The 14,628-nt window shown below is 51.1% G+C and overlaps 1 protein-coding gene across 3 annotated transcripts in view; it reads left to right on the top strand.

Annotated features, from left to right (window-relative positions):
• The window catches only part of LOC133368824 (hexokinase-2-like), a 78,645-nt gene that overhangs the window by 17,974 nt on the left and 46,043 nt on the right, over nucleotides 1–14,628 (top strand). Inside the window, exon 1 of one of the 3 annotated variants that reach the window (XM_061593526.1) lies at nucleotides 9,476–9,854. The exons of 1 other annotated variant lie outside the window; for it this stretch is intronic. In XM_061593526.1, the coding sequence (XP_061449510.1) occupies nucleotides 9,594–9,854 (261 nt within the window). In that variant the 5' untranslated portion in view covers nucleotides 9,476–9,593. Of the gene's footprint in view, nucleotides 1–9,475; nucleotides 9,855–10,586; nucleotides 10,702–14,628 lie in introns of those variants that run through there. One more of the 3 variants, XM_061593528.1, reaches the window with a different exon arrangement.

Below are 14,628 nucleotides of genomic sequence, written 5' to 3'. Positions count from 1 at the left end.
TGAAGCGCTGCCTTCCTCCACAGCAAACAGCAGGGCCGCTCTGCACCATCCACACCCAGCATCACATGCACTGCTGCTTGTTTCCCCTTTGAAAACTGGTCTGATTACCTTTGTTTCTATTTCAAGCCACTGTAAGGTGACCAGGACATGAAGGTTGCTCCCCCACCACACACACAGACATGCACACGCCTGCACACACGCACACACAGATTCTTCTCAGAATGAAGGGTATATTTCTCTGTGCTGTGTCTGGGTACCTTATTTTCCTTTCAATGAGGTTTGTGCCAGAGAACTTTCTGGTGCATTGCTTCAGGTTCACTGATATATTCATCTAAGGGGATGGGGGAATGGAGGGTGTCCATCAGATTTTCCGCCTTAAACACATATTGAAGTGTCTGCCCTGGCAGAGTGACTGAAAGGACCTGAAGCTGTCACAGGCTCAAACCGATTGGGTCCTGGTTTCTCTGCAGGGATTCTGGTTAGAATCTTTTTGTAAAAACACATCACTTTCCAACCATAGAACTACGAGCCTCACAGATCCTCAGGTGGCAGGCATGATGGCGTAATTTACCCTTCCCCAACCTGGAGCTCTCCAGAAGTCTTGTACTGCCGCTCCCGTTATCTGGTTATGCTATCAGGGGCTGGTGGGAACGGTAAGTGTCTGAGGGAAGACCTGTGAGGCAGAAGCGGACGTTTCCTCTTGGCCTGGACATTGCCACCATCTCTGCTCCAGGATCTGATCTGGGGGGTTGCGGACAGAGTGCTCCTGGGGAGGGACTGCTCTTTATTAAGGGCAACACTGCCACTGAGGAGTTGCTACTCTTCAACACAGCCAGACTCTCCATCGGCAGAACTATGTTGTAACTAACTTTGAGAACTTGTGCTGGAGCTTGCTTTTTCCTCCTCCTTCTCATTCCTTTTTCCTTGTGTGCCACGTCTTTAGAGTATGAGCCTAAAGGGAGAGACCCTCTTAGTACTTATTTTTGTAAGCTACTCCGAGGCCTTTTTGGGTAGAGTGGGATATAAATGCCTGAAACAAAATGACAAACAAACAATATATTTGGAGGGCACCAGGTTGGGGAAGGCTTCTATAAACACTTTAAATCAGCAGGACAGGTTTGGGCTGGTCTGCAGTCCCATTTCCCAAAAATATTCTCCCTCTACAAAAATGGAGGGCAATTTCTGATGGCTTTTTCTTTCTTTTGGAAGAAGGAAATTCTCCAAAATTTCAGGAGGAGGTCACAGCTGACCTTATTTGGTCTCACCAGGAAATGCTAAATCTGGCAGGAAGTTGCAGAGAGAGCTGTACACCACTGTGAAAACCACTGGGCGTTTCATAAGATTAAGTAAGGCAAGAAAATATCAGAGAAGTGCCACCCCATCTTTCAGGAGGGTTTTATTTTGCCTGCCACCCACCCAATGAATGATGAAAAAGATTGTTTTATTTTTTATTTTCAGCACATCACATTTAGGTGTTAACAATAATCTCAAGTACTATCATTGCAAACTTCTCTCTAGCTTTGATGCCAGCCTCCTAGACATTCTGCATGACAAGTTGGTCAGGCAAAAGGTTTTGCAGCTGGCCTGCTCAGTTACAATAGCACATCAATATTTGGGAAGAGAGGATGAACTCTGGGTAGCTTGTTGGACTCTTGCCCAAGGACCAGACATGTCTTGCAGACATGAAGCAGACACCCATTGGACTTCTGGGCTGAGGTCAATGGCGACATCCCACTCAGGGGCAACCAGCTCTGACATGAGGCAAGGAGCAGTGGACCTGATCTAGCAGAGGCCTCTTCGTAAGTGAAGAGCATGCACAAAATGTCTTTTTGAGTGGAGAAAGGGGCCTGGTCAACAGCAATAGCAGTTTTGCAGAAAAATGTGCTTTAATCTTCCAATACACAGTGTCCATCTTACTGTAATCCAAGATTGGCAAACCTCCAGCCTGTGGGCCAAGTTTGGCCTCCAACATTTCCCCATTTGTGCTGCCAGGCCATTTCCCCCAGACAACAGCCACCAGATGTGGCACATGTGACCTCAGGTGTGGGGCAGGTAGCGACATGGTTGGATCCTATAGCTGGAAAGGAGGAACATCAGCTGATTCGATCCTGCTTGGCCACTATCTCCTCCCACCCCTGTGGGCCAACGTTGACCATCGAAGTTGGCTCGAGGGGTGATACAGAAGACAAAGATGTGACCTGTCAGGCCAAATGGTTTCTCCACCCCTGCTGAACATGGACTGCATGGCTGAGATCTTCCTTCCTTCCATGGTGCACCATAAGAACAGCAGCCTCAGTTTCCCCAACCTTCTATGGGAAGCATTCCCTTGCTTCAATATTTTGCATATGGGATCCTCGTTGCCATGATCACGCAAGACACATTCTTGATTTTACCTATGTAAAAATCTTTGCGTAAGTCAGTAGGATATCAGAAAGTCCAGAATTGTTCACACATCCCCATTCTTCCTTGAACCACTTGGGGAGTGGGAGGCTGCTGGGGGGGGGGGAGAGAAGGGGAAACTTGATTTCTGAGAACTTCTTCCAGTTGACTCATCTTTGGGCCTAAGTTACTTGTTCTCAAATTTAGTTGCTTCCCTCAGTTGCTCCTGCAATCATCTTGTGAAACCTGGCAATTGTATGTACTAGGGCTGGCAGTCACCCAATGAAGGAAATCTTAAGCCAATTAATCATGTAAGTTTTGGTCATTTGAGGAAAACGAGTCCTGAAGCAAAAAGAAACAAAACCAGATTTCCTTTTGCTTTAGTGACTGAATGTGTGTGTCCTGAAGGCAGAAGAGGCATCACCTCCCTCCCAAGAGGACTTGGACTTCCATATTTAAAGGTGGTGCTTCTTGCTGGCTGCAGTTTTCTGAGTTTTTGAAATATCTGCTGTCCAGTTAATCAGCACCAGATTTATAGGGCAATTCTGTGCATGTGTACTCAGAAATAAACTCCACCAAGTTCAATGGAGCTTATGTAACTCTGCATAGGACTGCAGGATTAACCAGCTTATTAACTATTGCAGCCCGAGTACATACAAAGCAGTCTCGATCCCAGTCTTTCATGATATTTCTAACAACTTGATGCTGTTAACTTCTTGTTCCCTAACTAAATTCCTTCATCTTTATAGGGTATTTCCATAGATCAAGATTTCATAACTGGCCATTAAAATTGGTAAATCTTTTAAAAGTGGTGCAATTGGTAATTTGGCTGGGGTAGTTTTTTCCTCTCTCATACATACTGACACATTGACACCCACCATACATTTTAACATATTACCAGTAACAAAACTCTTGCTGCCACTTCCCAACATTCCTGAGTGGGTTGGGAAGTTCCACAGATGGACAGAGCAAGCCTACATTCATTTGTCATTTTGCAGTTAGACCACCCATCTATATCATCTTCTACCTATTCAGCCTTGCAGGGATGGGAGAAAATCATATTATATTTGCATCTTATTCTATTATACAGCCACTAAAGTGGCTATGTACTGTAGCCAGCATGGATTTTTCACATTCTGCCATGTTAAATTGAAAATACCCCCCATGCCATTCTGCTGCTTCCCATAAGCTCATTTCAAAACAAAACCTTACAAAACTTGTAGTCCTGAATGCAGAAATGCTTGCTTGATAACCCTCTAAGTTTTCATGGCAAAACACACAACAGTCAGAATTGAGAGTTCAAAGTGTAAAATAAGAGGGGGGGAAATCCAGACCACTGTTGGACTTTTTTCTGTTCAGGGGTCTCGTAATTTGTTGAAATTAATTAAAGATCAGCCATGTTCACAGAGTACCTGTAATCCTGTTACTGACCTTGCTCCATACTCTGACCATCTTCTGCAGTTTAAAAGTTAAAAAAATGCATGGCTGATTTTTAATTAATTTAAGGAATTTAACATTGGACCGATGATAGCGCAGGCATGCTCAGTAAGAACCAACTTTCAGCGTTGTAAAAGCCAGACTCAAGATCAGTACAGCACGTCTTGTTTCTGTTATTTGGGCTGATTGCAGGTGTTGCCACCACTCACCATATGCTCAGATGCACATTACCAAATTCTTCTGAGCTACACAGGAAGTGGATTGGACTGTGAAAAACCAACCCAAATTGTCTTTGCATTTTTACAAATGTGTAGGGCAGTACAGTATCTCAGAGAGGAGGCCAGGTCTCCTGCTCCCCTGGTACATTCACTATAGCTGTCCAATTTCCCTGCTTTTTAAAGTTTGATAGAAATACCTGTGGGTTATAGGTACGTTCTTAAATCACAAGGGTTTTTTTTTGTCTATTAGTGAATATATTTCTTATCCAGTGATGCCCTTGATAATATTGTGTTTAAATTAACATTATATGGTTTTATTGCATTTTAAAAGTGTACAGTATTGTGGTTTATAAAGCTTATGCTTTAAAAAGTGGTTTACAAATATTTTAAATAAACAAACACACATAAATGCGAAAACAGCAGAAAAATGGCAGCACGTTTGTGGCATAACTTGAATCAGTACTGTGGTCTACCGTTCAGGGGTCATGCTGTTAACAACCCCCCTCCCCGAAATGCAGAGGCAGCCAGTGATGTCAAGATGATTTGGCTACACCCATGTGTTTTCACGTATCACAACATACACAACACAGCACCCTCACTCCAGAAGCCACCAGCTGCAGACCTGCTGTAAAGTTGTGTTGTGTTTGTGGAAGGATAGCGCTGAGGGTGTGTAAAACTAGGCCATGCTCACATGGCTGCTCTGCTGGTGTAACTTTGCCAGCCCAGCGGAGCTTTTTAGGGTGGTACGAGGGCTTCTACATTCTGGCCCTCATGATACTAAGGCAACATCGGAAGCCCGCTGCAACAAATTTGCGGAGCACTTCCAGGACAAGATTGCATGCATCCGTCGGGACTTAGACTCTGATGTTATGACAGATGACTCCATTGAAGTGTCCAGAACGCGGCCTTGTCCTTTATTGTTGGATGAATTTCAGTTGGTGCAGCTCGAGGAAGTGGACAAGGTGCTTGGAATGGTGCGGGCGACCACGTCTGCCCTGGACCCTTGCCCATCTTGGCTGGTGAAGGCCGGCAGGGCTGTAACCACCGGCTGGGCCAAAGAGGTGATAAATGCCTCCTTGAGAGAGGGAGTAGTCCCTGGTAGTCTCAAGGAGGCAGTAGTGAGACCTCTTCTCAAGAAACCTTCTTTGGACCCAGATGTTTTGAACAACTATAGACCGGTGGCGAATGTCCCTTTTTTGGGCAAGGTCTTGGAGCAGGTGGTCGCCGGCCAGCTCCAGGCGCTTTTGGATGAAACCAATTATCTGGATCCGTTTCAATCCGGTTTTAGGCCCGGTTTTGGCACTGAAACAGCCCTGGTCGCCCTGTATGATGACCTTTGTCGGGAGAGGGACAGGGAGAGTGTGACTCTGTTGATTCTCCTTGATCTTTCAGCGGCGTTTGATACCATCGACCATGGTATCCTTCTGGGGAGGCTCGCGGAGTTGGGGGCACTGCTTGGCAGTGGCTCTGCTCCTACTTAGCGGATCGTCGCCAGAAGGTAGTGCTTGGGGAACATTGATCGACACCCTGGACTCTCCATTGTGGAGTCCCTCAGGGGTCGGTTTTGTCCCCCATGCTCTTTAACATCTACATGCAGCCTCTGGGCACGGTCATCAGGAGTTTTGGAGTGCGTTGCCATCAGTACGTTGATGACACGCAGCTCTACTTCTCCTTTTCACCTTCTTCAGGTGAGGCTGTTGATGTGCTGAACCGTTGCCTGACCGCGATAATGGACTGGATGAGAGCTAATAAACTGAAACTCAATCCAGACAAGACCGAGACACTGTTGGTGAGCTCTTTACCTGCCCAGATGGTGGATGTTCATCCTGTTCTAGATGGGGTTACACTCCCCTTGAAGGAACAGGTTCGTAGTTTGGGGGTCCTTTTTGGCCCTTCCTTGTCGCTCGAGGCTCAAGTGGCCTCGGTGGCACGGAATGCGTTTTACCATCTTCGCTTAGTAGCCCAACTACGCCCCTATCTGGACAGTGACGATCTCGCCTCAGTTGTTCACGCTCTGGTAACTTCTAGATTGGACTACTGTAATGCGCTCTACGTAGGGCTGCCCTTGAAGACTGTTCGGAAACTTCAGCTAGTGCAAAACGCGGCAGCCAGGTTGTTGACGAGGACCCATCGGTCTGCGCATATAACACCTGTCCTGGCCCGTTTGCACTGGCTACCTATCTGTTTCCAAGCCAGATTCAAGGTGCTGGTTTTGACCTATAAAGCCTTACACGGTGTGGGACCGCAATACCTTGTGGAACGCCTCTTCCGCTATGAACCTACCCGTCCACTTCGTTCAGTATCTAAGGCCCTCCTCCGGGTACCAACTCATCAGGATGCCCGGAGGATTGTTATTAGATCTAGGGCCTTTTCTGTGGTGGCCCCCGAACTGTGGAACAGCCTACCTGAGGAGACACGCCTGGCGCCTACGGTACTTTCTTTTAGGCGCCAGGTTAAAACCTGGCTATACTCCCAGACATTTTAATGTTCAATGTTTCATATTTAACGTTTTTAGTTTAACTTGCTATTTGTTATTGATTTTATTGTAATATTGTATTTTAATCTTGTTTTGTTCACTGCCCAGAGAGCTATTAGCTATGGGCGGTTTATAAATGAAATGAAATGAAATAAATAAATAAAATAAATTTACACTGGTGAGGTTTTGTGATGGTATGCCCGGGGAGTTCCAGTGGTGTAGATGGAGCTATCCTGGTGGAATGACACCCTAATGTTGTTTAGTCAATGGATCTTCAGTTTCCCTCTTATGTTTCATTGGGAAGAGAGACCACAGGAGATGTACTGTAGTCACTTCCAGGCAAGCTGTTCATCAGGCATTCATCCTGCTTTGTTTGCACAAACATTATTGGAAAGTTTTAATGTTGCCTGTTCACTGAGCACTCATTCTGACTTGTTTGCTGGATGGTTATATGATGTGTCAAGGCAAGTGTCCTCCCTGACTTTCCAGTACATTTCCTCCTCACTTTCCTTACTGCAAAATATCTGGGGGGTGGGGTTGGATGCAGGTTTTGTTGCGCAAGAGTGCCAAATCCACTTTAATTATATGAGAATTTGCCAGTATGTAAATGAATCCCCCCTGCAAAATAGTGACAGTCTGGAATTGCCCTGTGTCTCTGTAATATTTGCTTTATTTACAAATACACAGAGTGTAAGGGAAGAGGTGTCACTACAAGCAGTGGCGCAGGGGCAAATTCAGAAGTGCAAGGTCCCTTCCTGAGAGTCAGGCCACACTCCCTCACTCGCTTGCTTCCACACTCCCCAGTCCTTTCTCCCACAACAGCAGAAGTCCCTAGGAGCTGGTCAGCATGAAAGGGGAGTGTGTTAGGTACTGAGAAGAGCCTTTTCACACTGATTGCCTCCAATCAGCAGGAAAGGACAAGGAGGGATGCTAAAAGATTCTTCTCCATGGCTGACTGGTTTGTATGAAGCTGGAGACGTAGGGAGCTGCCTGGGACCCTGCTCCCCAAAAAGTAAGGGGTCTCATACCCCCCCAACCCTGGACGGCTACACCCCTGACTACAAGGCGGATGATGTGGATCCCCTCCCATTGGCTTTGCAGAGGTTCTCCAACTCTAAGGTGCCTTTAGCCCAGTCACAGGCCTCTTCGAAATTGCCATCGGTCACACTCAGCCTCTGCCCCCTCCCTTCAGCTGGTGACCCTCTCCAGTGGTGCCCTCCTCCAAAACCCTTTTCCTGCCACCCCCCATCTCGTGTCATTAGGTCTCACTGGGGAAACGTCAGCCCAGTCCTGAGCTGTTCGCTGAACAAAGGAATAGGACCTGGCTTTTGAAGAGGGGTGGGGTTATCTTGCCTGTGCCAGGCCGCCCCCTCTTGGCCCTCAAAAGACGCAGGGCACCCGTGAACTCCACCCTGTCTGGCCAAAGGCCCCTGAAAATGCCTCACAGAAGGCCGGAGAGGTCTCTGCAGGCCTAAGTAGGGTCCTCGCATCAGTTGGGTCTAGTGCCAGGTAACAGGCACTAAAGCAAAATGAAGCCTCCACGTGCAGAGGCATTCTACCTTGAAGTATCAGAACCTGGTGACCAGGAACGGAGGACTGCTGCCCCCTCGGAGTTCTGCCTATGAGCTTCCAGAGGTGGTTAGCTGGACTCGACGGAGCCTTGGCCGGCTCCAGCCGAGCACGTTGACTCGAGGCATTTTCCAGAAGTGCTGCTACGGACCTCTGCCCCCAACACCTGCACACAGGTAATTCTACCGCAGACGCCGCACCACCGCCAGGAAAGGGCAAAGGGCAGGAGAGATGCGGGGACACGCCTTCGTGGTTTCGGCCCAATTCTCTTTTTACAGGAAACTCCCCTCCCCGCATGCCAACTTTTATGAGGCCCTCGCAGGGGGGGGGGTGACACCCGCGCCACCTTCGCGCCCTTAGCGAGGGCGACCCAGGCTCTTCGCGCCATGCCTTCCTGTTGTTCCGCCGCCGTCGAACATAAGAAGAGCCTGCTGGATCAGGCCAGTGGCCCATCTAGGCCAGCCACCCCTCGGGGAGCCGGCCCCGCCTCCCTCGCGTCGAGGCTCGCCGTGCACTTCGGCACGCTCGCCGGCCCCAGGCGGAGTGACGCGGCAGGCCGAGGCGGGGCCGGCTGAAGGCGACGCGTCAGGACCTCGCCGCAACCCGCGCAAGGGCGCCACGTGCGCGACTCCTGCGGCCGGCACATCCGGCCGCCGCGAAGGGCCGCTCCTTCCCGAGAAGTCGGCGTGGGGTCAGAGCCAGACTGGGTCGCTCCCGGGCAGCGGACTCTCTCGCCAAACCCGGCGGGGCGGCAGTAAAAAGCCGACCCGCGGAAGCGATCTGCCCGTGTCCGAAAAGTGCCCTCCTCACTTTGGTCCAGCAGCTTCGCGTGTGGCGGGAACAGCCCCCTAAGGGGACTGGCCTCCAAAAGAAGCCTCTCGGGGGAGTCTTAAGGTTCCCCGCCCCCCTCCGCCCCAGCCCTGGATGCTTTGCCCGAATAAAGTCCCAGCTTCGGTCCTCAGTCGCATCTCCGGGTAGGGCCGCGAGGGCCTCCTGCCTGAAAGCCTGCAGAGGCGCTACCAGTCAGTGCGAACAATACGGCCGTAGACGGCTCAGTGAGCCTGACCCGGTATAAGGCGCCTGAGCTAGACGGACCGTTGATCTGCGGTGGGCATGCCCCAGCCGAGACGCGCAACTCGGGGCACACCTGCCGAGCACACCTGCATTGTTAGGGAGGCACGAAGGGAAGGGCGGGGTGCTTGTGAGTTGCCCGAGCTTCTAAAGTGGGGTCAGAAAGCAGACACCAGAGACGTGGCGTCCCCCCCAAAAAAGGGTCCCTGATGTTGGCTAGAGGTGAATCTAGGGCCCTGTTTCCGAGTAAACGGGAATGTAGAAGGTGCGCGCCCCGGTGGGCGGCAACCGGCTCAGGCTCAGCCGCCGGTGCTGCGTGCCCGCGCGGAGTGGGGAAGGCAAAGCCCTCTGCACGCGCTCAGAGATGCTGCCTTCGTGGGCCGTCCGGAGCTGCTTCCTGCTGTGCTGCCGAGATTGAGGCGCACACCCTCCAGCCGGGGCCAATGGGAGGCGCTGGGTTGGGCGCGTCACGCGGGATCCGGTGGGGAGGATGGCATCGCCGGCGAAGCTGCAGACGCTACTTTGTTCCAGCGCCGGATAGCCGAGCAGCGGGGCCGCCCATCGTGCAGCCGCGTCCCGCGCCGTCCTTGATCCCCCCGCACCCCGTCTCGGGGCTCCGCGGCCCCCGGTGTCCAGGCACCATGATCGCCTCCCACTTGCTGGCTTACTTTTTCACCGAGCTCAACCACAACCAAGCGCAGCGGGTGAGCGCGCGGGGCCCCGCCGGGCTCCCTTCCGAAGGGCGCTGCTGGCCGAGGGAGAGGGACTCTGCCCGGGGTTCTAGAGCACATGGGAACGGCGGAGGGTGCGTGGTTTCGGGAAGGGCAGAAAGAGGGCGGGGGGGCAGTTCAGAGGGGCCGCAGAGAACTTTTGTTCGGGCTGGAAGTGAAGGGGGGGTTTAGGTCGGTGGGCTTGGCTGTGAAATCTCGGAGAAGGGGCCCGAGGTGTCCATCTTCCGCCGTGCCGGCCTCGGGGAGGGCTGTGGGCGCGCCATGTCCTGGGGCGGGGAGAGGGAGGAGGAGGAGGGCGGCGCGGCGCGGCGCCTCTGATCTGCCTCCGTCGAAGTCCGGCTGATACCCTCGAGGGCTGGGATTGCCTGGTGGGGGCTCGGGGCAGGGGAGTATGGGGCGAAGCCCACCGCCGGCATGAGCGTGGGGGGAGGGATCGCGGCTCTCGGGCCCTCCACGTGCGAAGCGATTGGGCCTTTTCCTCTTCTCCAGACTTCCATGTGCTGGGGAGGGGGAGCCCCCAGCCCCCCCCATGCCTGCAGGTGAAGGAGGGGGTCCCAAGTCTTTTCGGTGGTTTCGCTCTTGATGCGCTCCCGACGGAGGAAGAAAAGTCCGTGCGGCGCTGCGATTGGGCGACAGCGGCCCCTCCCTCGGGTAGCGTTTTGGGGCTGGGCTGCCCAGGACCTGCTCGCGCTCCTCCCTCTCCGCGGCTCTGTTGTGTCGGGTGGGGTGATGGAGGGAGGATCCCCCCGGAGGCCACCGAAGAACCCGGTTACCCTTGAAAGACTCGCCGCTCGGAGCTTCCGCAGACCTCCACCACCAGGCAATAGCTTTCAAAGTCTGGTTTTTTTGAAAGTTTGCTTGGCTTTTTGAACTTTTTTCTAGCCTAGCAACTGTGGGAGTGGCGCGCCGCACGCGTAATTGAGAAGAGTAATTGTTCTAAAATACATACTGAGCGTAAAAGACAAACATGCCATGTGAAGATATATAGATGTGGGCAAGCCTCTGCCTAGCCCAAGCAAGTTTCTGTGTGGTTTACTCTGGAGCAACGTGTAGAGGATTTCACTTTCCAGTGCCCTGGCTCAGTCGTGGGAAGGAGCATGTGCAGAGTGAATTGTAACCCTCGCTCAGTACCTGCAGCCAGTTTTTGGTAACCTGAGGTGCTTTGGCATGCCTTCCCAAGGCGGGGTGCCCCTTTGAGGCCCTGCGTCAGCCTCATACTGACCTTCCGTCCTTACAGATGCTTTTCTGACAGGGAGTAACAGATGCCTACAGAGGGTGACCTATTTGGTCACAGCGGGCCAGTGGCTGAGATGTGCTGGCAGTGCCGCTTGGGTGCCCGCAGCAGCAGCAGCAGTGGGCGGGGAAAGCTCCTGGATCTGGGCTGCCAGCTGTAGGCAAGCCCAGCCCACGGCTTCTTGATCCTCCAGGCAGAACATCCAAATTGCCAATTAGCATTTGTGTGCAAGGCAGCGAGACAGGGAAGGGCCGTGGCTGGGTAGGAGAGCACCCACTTTGCACACAAGGTGGCAGGTTCAGTTCCTGCAATCTCCAGGTAGGGCTGGCAGAGGGACCTTTGTCTAAAACCCAGGAGAGCCGCTCTGGTCAGTGTGGACAATATGGAGCGAGGCGGCTGTAAACAGCAGCTTGCTCTGCTGTGGGGTTAGGAGTCATTTTCCTGGACAAGCCCCATTGCCGTAAGTGGGGACTTGCGTGCAGGAGAGTGTTCCCGTGGGTTGTACATCCTGGTTCGGATCTGCCTGTCGGCCTCTTGGCTCCACTTCACCATAGCCCAAATGTGCTGCCCGCAGAAGCTGCCTGGCCCTGCCTGCTGGCGAGGCGGTGTGTGGTTTGTGTGCAGACAGCTGGAGCAAAGCAGCTGTTGCCTCCAGTGGGAACTGATGCAAGCAAATGGGGGCACTTCTGCTTTTGCACAAGCTGCCCTCCGGATGATCCCTTAGATAAGACCCACAGAAATATACACAGAGTGTCACCACCCTTTAAAAGAGGCAGCAAATAGAAAGAGCCTTGCCTAAGATCACACAGGGAAATGGGTGCCTCCTTTTAACCCTTTCAAGATCTTGGCTTCAAAAATCCTGGAAATCTTCCCCTCCTTTCCCCTCATTCCAGATTTTTCCATGTTCTTGGACTCCCTGAGTCGCAGAGAAAATTGCTGGCATCTCCAGTTCTGCTTGTGGGTCGGGGCCTATTTGTAAAAAGGGCTGGGGTTAACTTGGGACACTGTGGTGCAGGTTGTGAGGGCATATGAGGAGAAAACATCCTTTCGCAAGCCGGGGGGTGGGAGACAAAAGAGCCTCGTCCAATGGGTGAGGGGCTTCCCCTGTCTCGTCCAATGGGTGCCATTCAAGTAGCAATGCTTGTGCTGGGAATCCAAGAGATCAAACTCTTTTGATATTTTCTGCCTTCTCCCACCAGGTTTGGGGTGTAGAGATGAGAGCAAAGGGATGGGTCTGCACTGAAGGGGTGGGCAAAGAGCAGTTTTTTCCTTCTGTGTGCAGAAGGGCTTAAGAGATTAATGCTATCCTAAGGGGTCTGAATCTCAAATTTTCTCACTTTGACTAAATTGGTTGTTTTATCTGTTCAGTGTAATTCCTCCATTTTTGTGTATTCTGCAAAGCGCAAATGTTTCCCTGGTTTTAATTTCTGTCCAGGCAGGAGTTTAATGGCAAAAATGTCAACACTGCATTATTTGTGCCCGCTTCATATATTTCAGTTTTTGTCCTTGGGTTGAAAAAATAGCAAAGATATCACATGATTTCTGTCTATTGCTAAGGAAGTTGCCGCAGTTATGGCAAGGCTCACAAATAGCCCCCATGTTGTCTCACTTTGATCAGAGCAGCCTTTCCCAACCAGGTGCCCTCCGGATGTTTTGGACTGTAACACCTGTCAGCCCCAGAGAACACAGCCTTGCTCCCATCAGCAACATACAACCATGCTGACGGGGGCTGGTGGGAATTGTAGTCTGAAACATCTGGGGAGCACTTGGTTGAGGAAGGCTAGACACTTCCCAAGAGGGCACATTTTTCCTTTTTTGAATGCATATCGGTCGTCCATACTGAATGCCCATTTTGTGTCCATCCCATCCTGTGACCAGAGCCTGCCTGTGTGTAGATTCTGGGAAACGCTTGGGGGTGTGGTTGGGGCAGCAGGACTCCCTCACGTGTTCGTTCTACACATATGAAGATGTAACAGGGAATGTAGCATAAAGCCAATTCTTCATGTTGGTGGTTGACTTAGTGACAACCCGGGAACAGCCTGTGCACCACAGCCTGGCCATTCCTTTGATCTTGTTAATTGCATCTCCCCATGAAATAATAACGTTTATCACTTGCTTGCTGAGAAGGGAAGGATCTGAACTTTTAAACTATTTTCTGTCCCAAAATGGTCATTTTCTGAAAGTGAATCTTTTGTTTGAAATGTACCATGTGAGCAGCAACTTTATTTTGGAGATGGAAAACAAGGAGACAGAAAGGGTTGGGGGAAGGCACCCCTTTATTTTTGATCTGGATACACCTTGACACACCTGGCTGGCTGAACCTCAAGAGCATTGCCTAACCTTCCATGTTGTGAGTGAAGTTGCAGACATGTGGCAGTAACTTTGGGGAAAGCGTTGCATACAATTAGTAGAGCTTTTAGTACAAGCAGGAAGCTGGAACCCAAAAAGGGCATCCTTTTGAGATAACTGCAACTCCGCCCCTGCCACGCCTCCAGAACACTCCATTTTTGGGTCTTCTGCCGGCCCTCCATCCACCGGGCTGTCTGTCTCTGGCGGACCCCCGGTGATGCCAGAAGGCTCCTAGCAGAGCCATATCTCCACCATGGCAAAGGGCTGCTGCTCTGCAGCATCCAACTCACCCCAGCCCAGTGGAAAGGTGGGTTGGATTGTGCCCTTGAAGATGTAAAATCTCCAGAAATTCCAAAGGCATCAACACAAACCCCGGGCTCTCTGTTTTTCCACAGGGCCTCTGCGTCTCTAGTCGGATGCTCATGAACTGTGTCCTTGGGATGCTTTTTGTGAGAGCTGGAGCAATATTATATAAGCCATTTGACCTTTCTGGCCTCTCTTGTGAAGTTATAAACTCAGTTTATTGGTAATCAAGGGCTTGTGTGAGGGTTTCGTTTTTAATTAATACTTGCCAGCTTTTAGGAAAATAAACTATTTGTTTCGTTTCGTTTTGGCATCACATATGAATGTGACTCATGGACCGTTATGCTGTCTCAGAAGTTGTTACGTGAGCTGAGCACCGTCAATTGATGTAATCTGAAGTAGTGGAGATGCACAGGAAAGTCAATGGGAGAGTTGTTTTGGCTTACCATTTCTAGTAACTGCGGTGCTGGCTGTGGTTCACGTTGCTGTGCTGTTTGTAGCTGCCTTGGTGAACCTAGAAAAATGGAAATGGACTGCCTTCAAGTTGATTCCGACTTATGGCGACCCTACGAACAGGGTTTTCATGGTAAGCAGTATTCAGAGGGGGTTTCCCATTGCCTTCCTCTGAGGCTGAGAGGCAGTGACTGGCCCAAGGTCACCCAGTGAGCTTCGTGGCTGTGTGGGGATTCAAACCCTGGTCTCCCGGGTCATAGTCCAACACCTTAACCACTACGCCACACTGGATCTTTAGGGTGAACCTAAAGCACTCTCAAAATAGAATTTCATTGGCTTCTTCCTGCAAGAAGTGTATCTTCATTCGCTCATAGATGTAGCATCACTGAGTTGGGGTCGCAGCTAAAA

The sequence above is a fragment of the Rhineura floridana genome, chromosome 12 (genome assembly GCF_030035675.1).
Source record: "Rhineura floridana isolate rRhiFlo1 chromosome 12, rRhiFlo1.hap2, whole genome shotgun sequence".
Lineage (NCBI taxonomy): Eukaryota > Metazoa > Chordata > Lepidosauria > Squamata > Rhineuridae > Rhineura > Rhineura floridana.
This window is presented reverse-complemented; position numbering and strand designations above follow the sequence as displayed.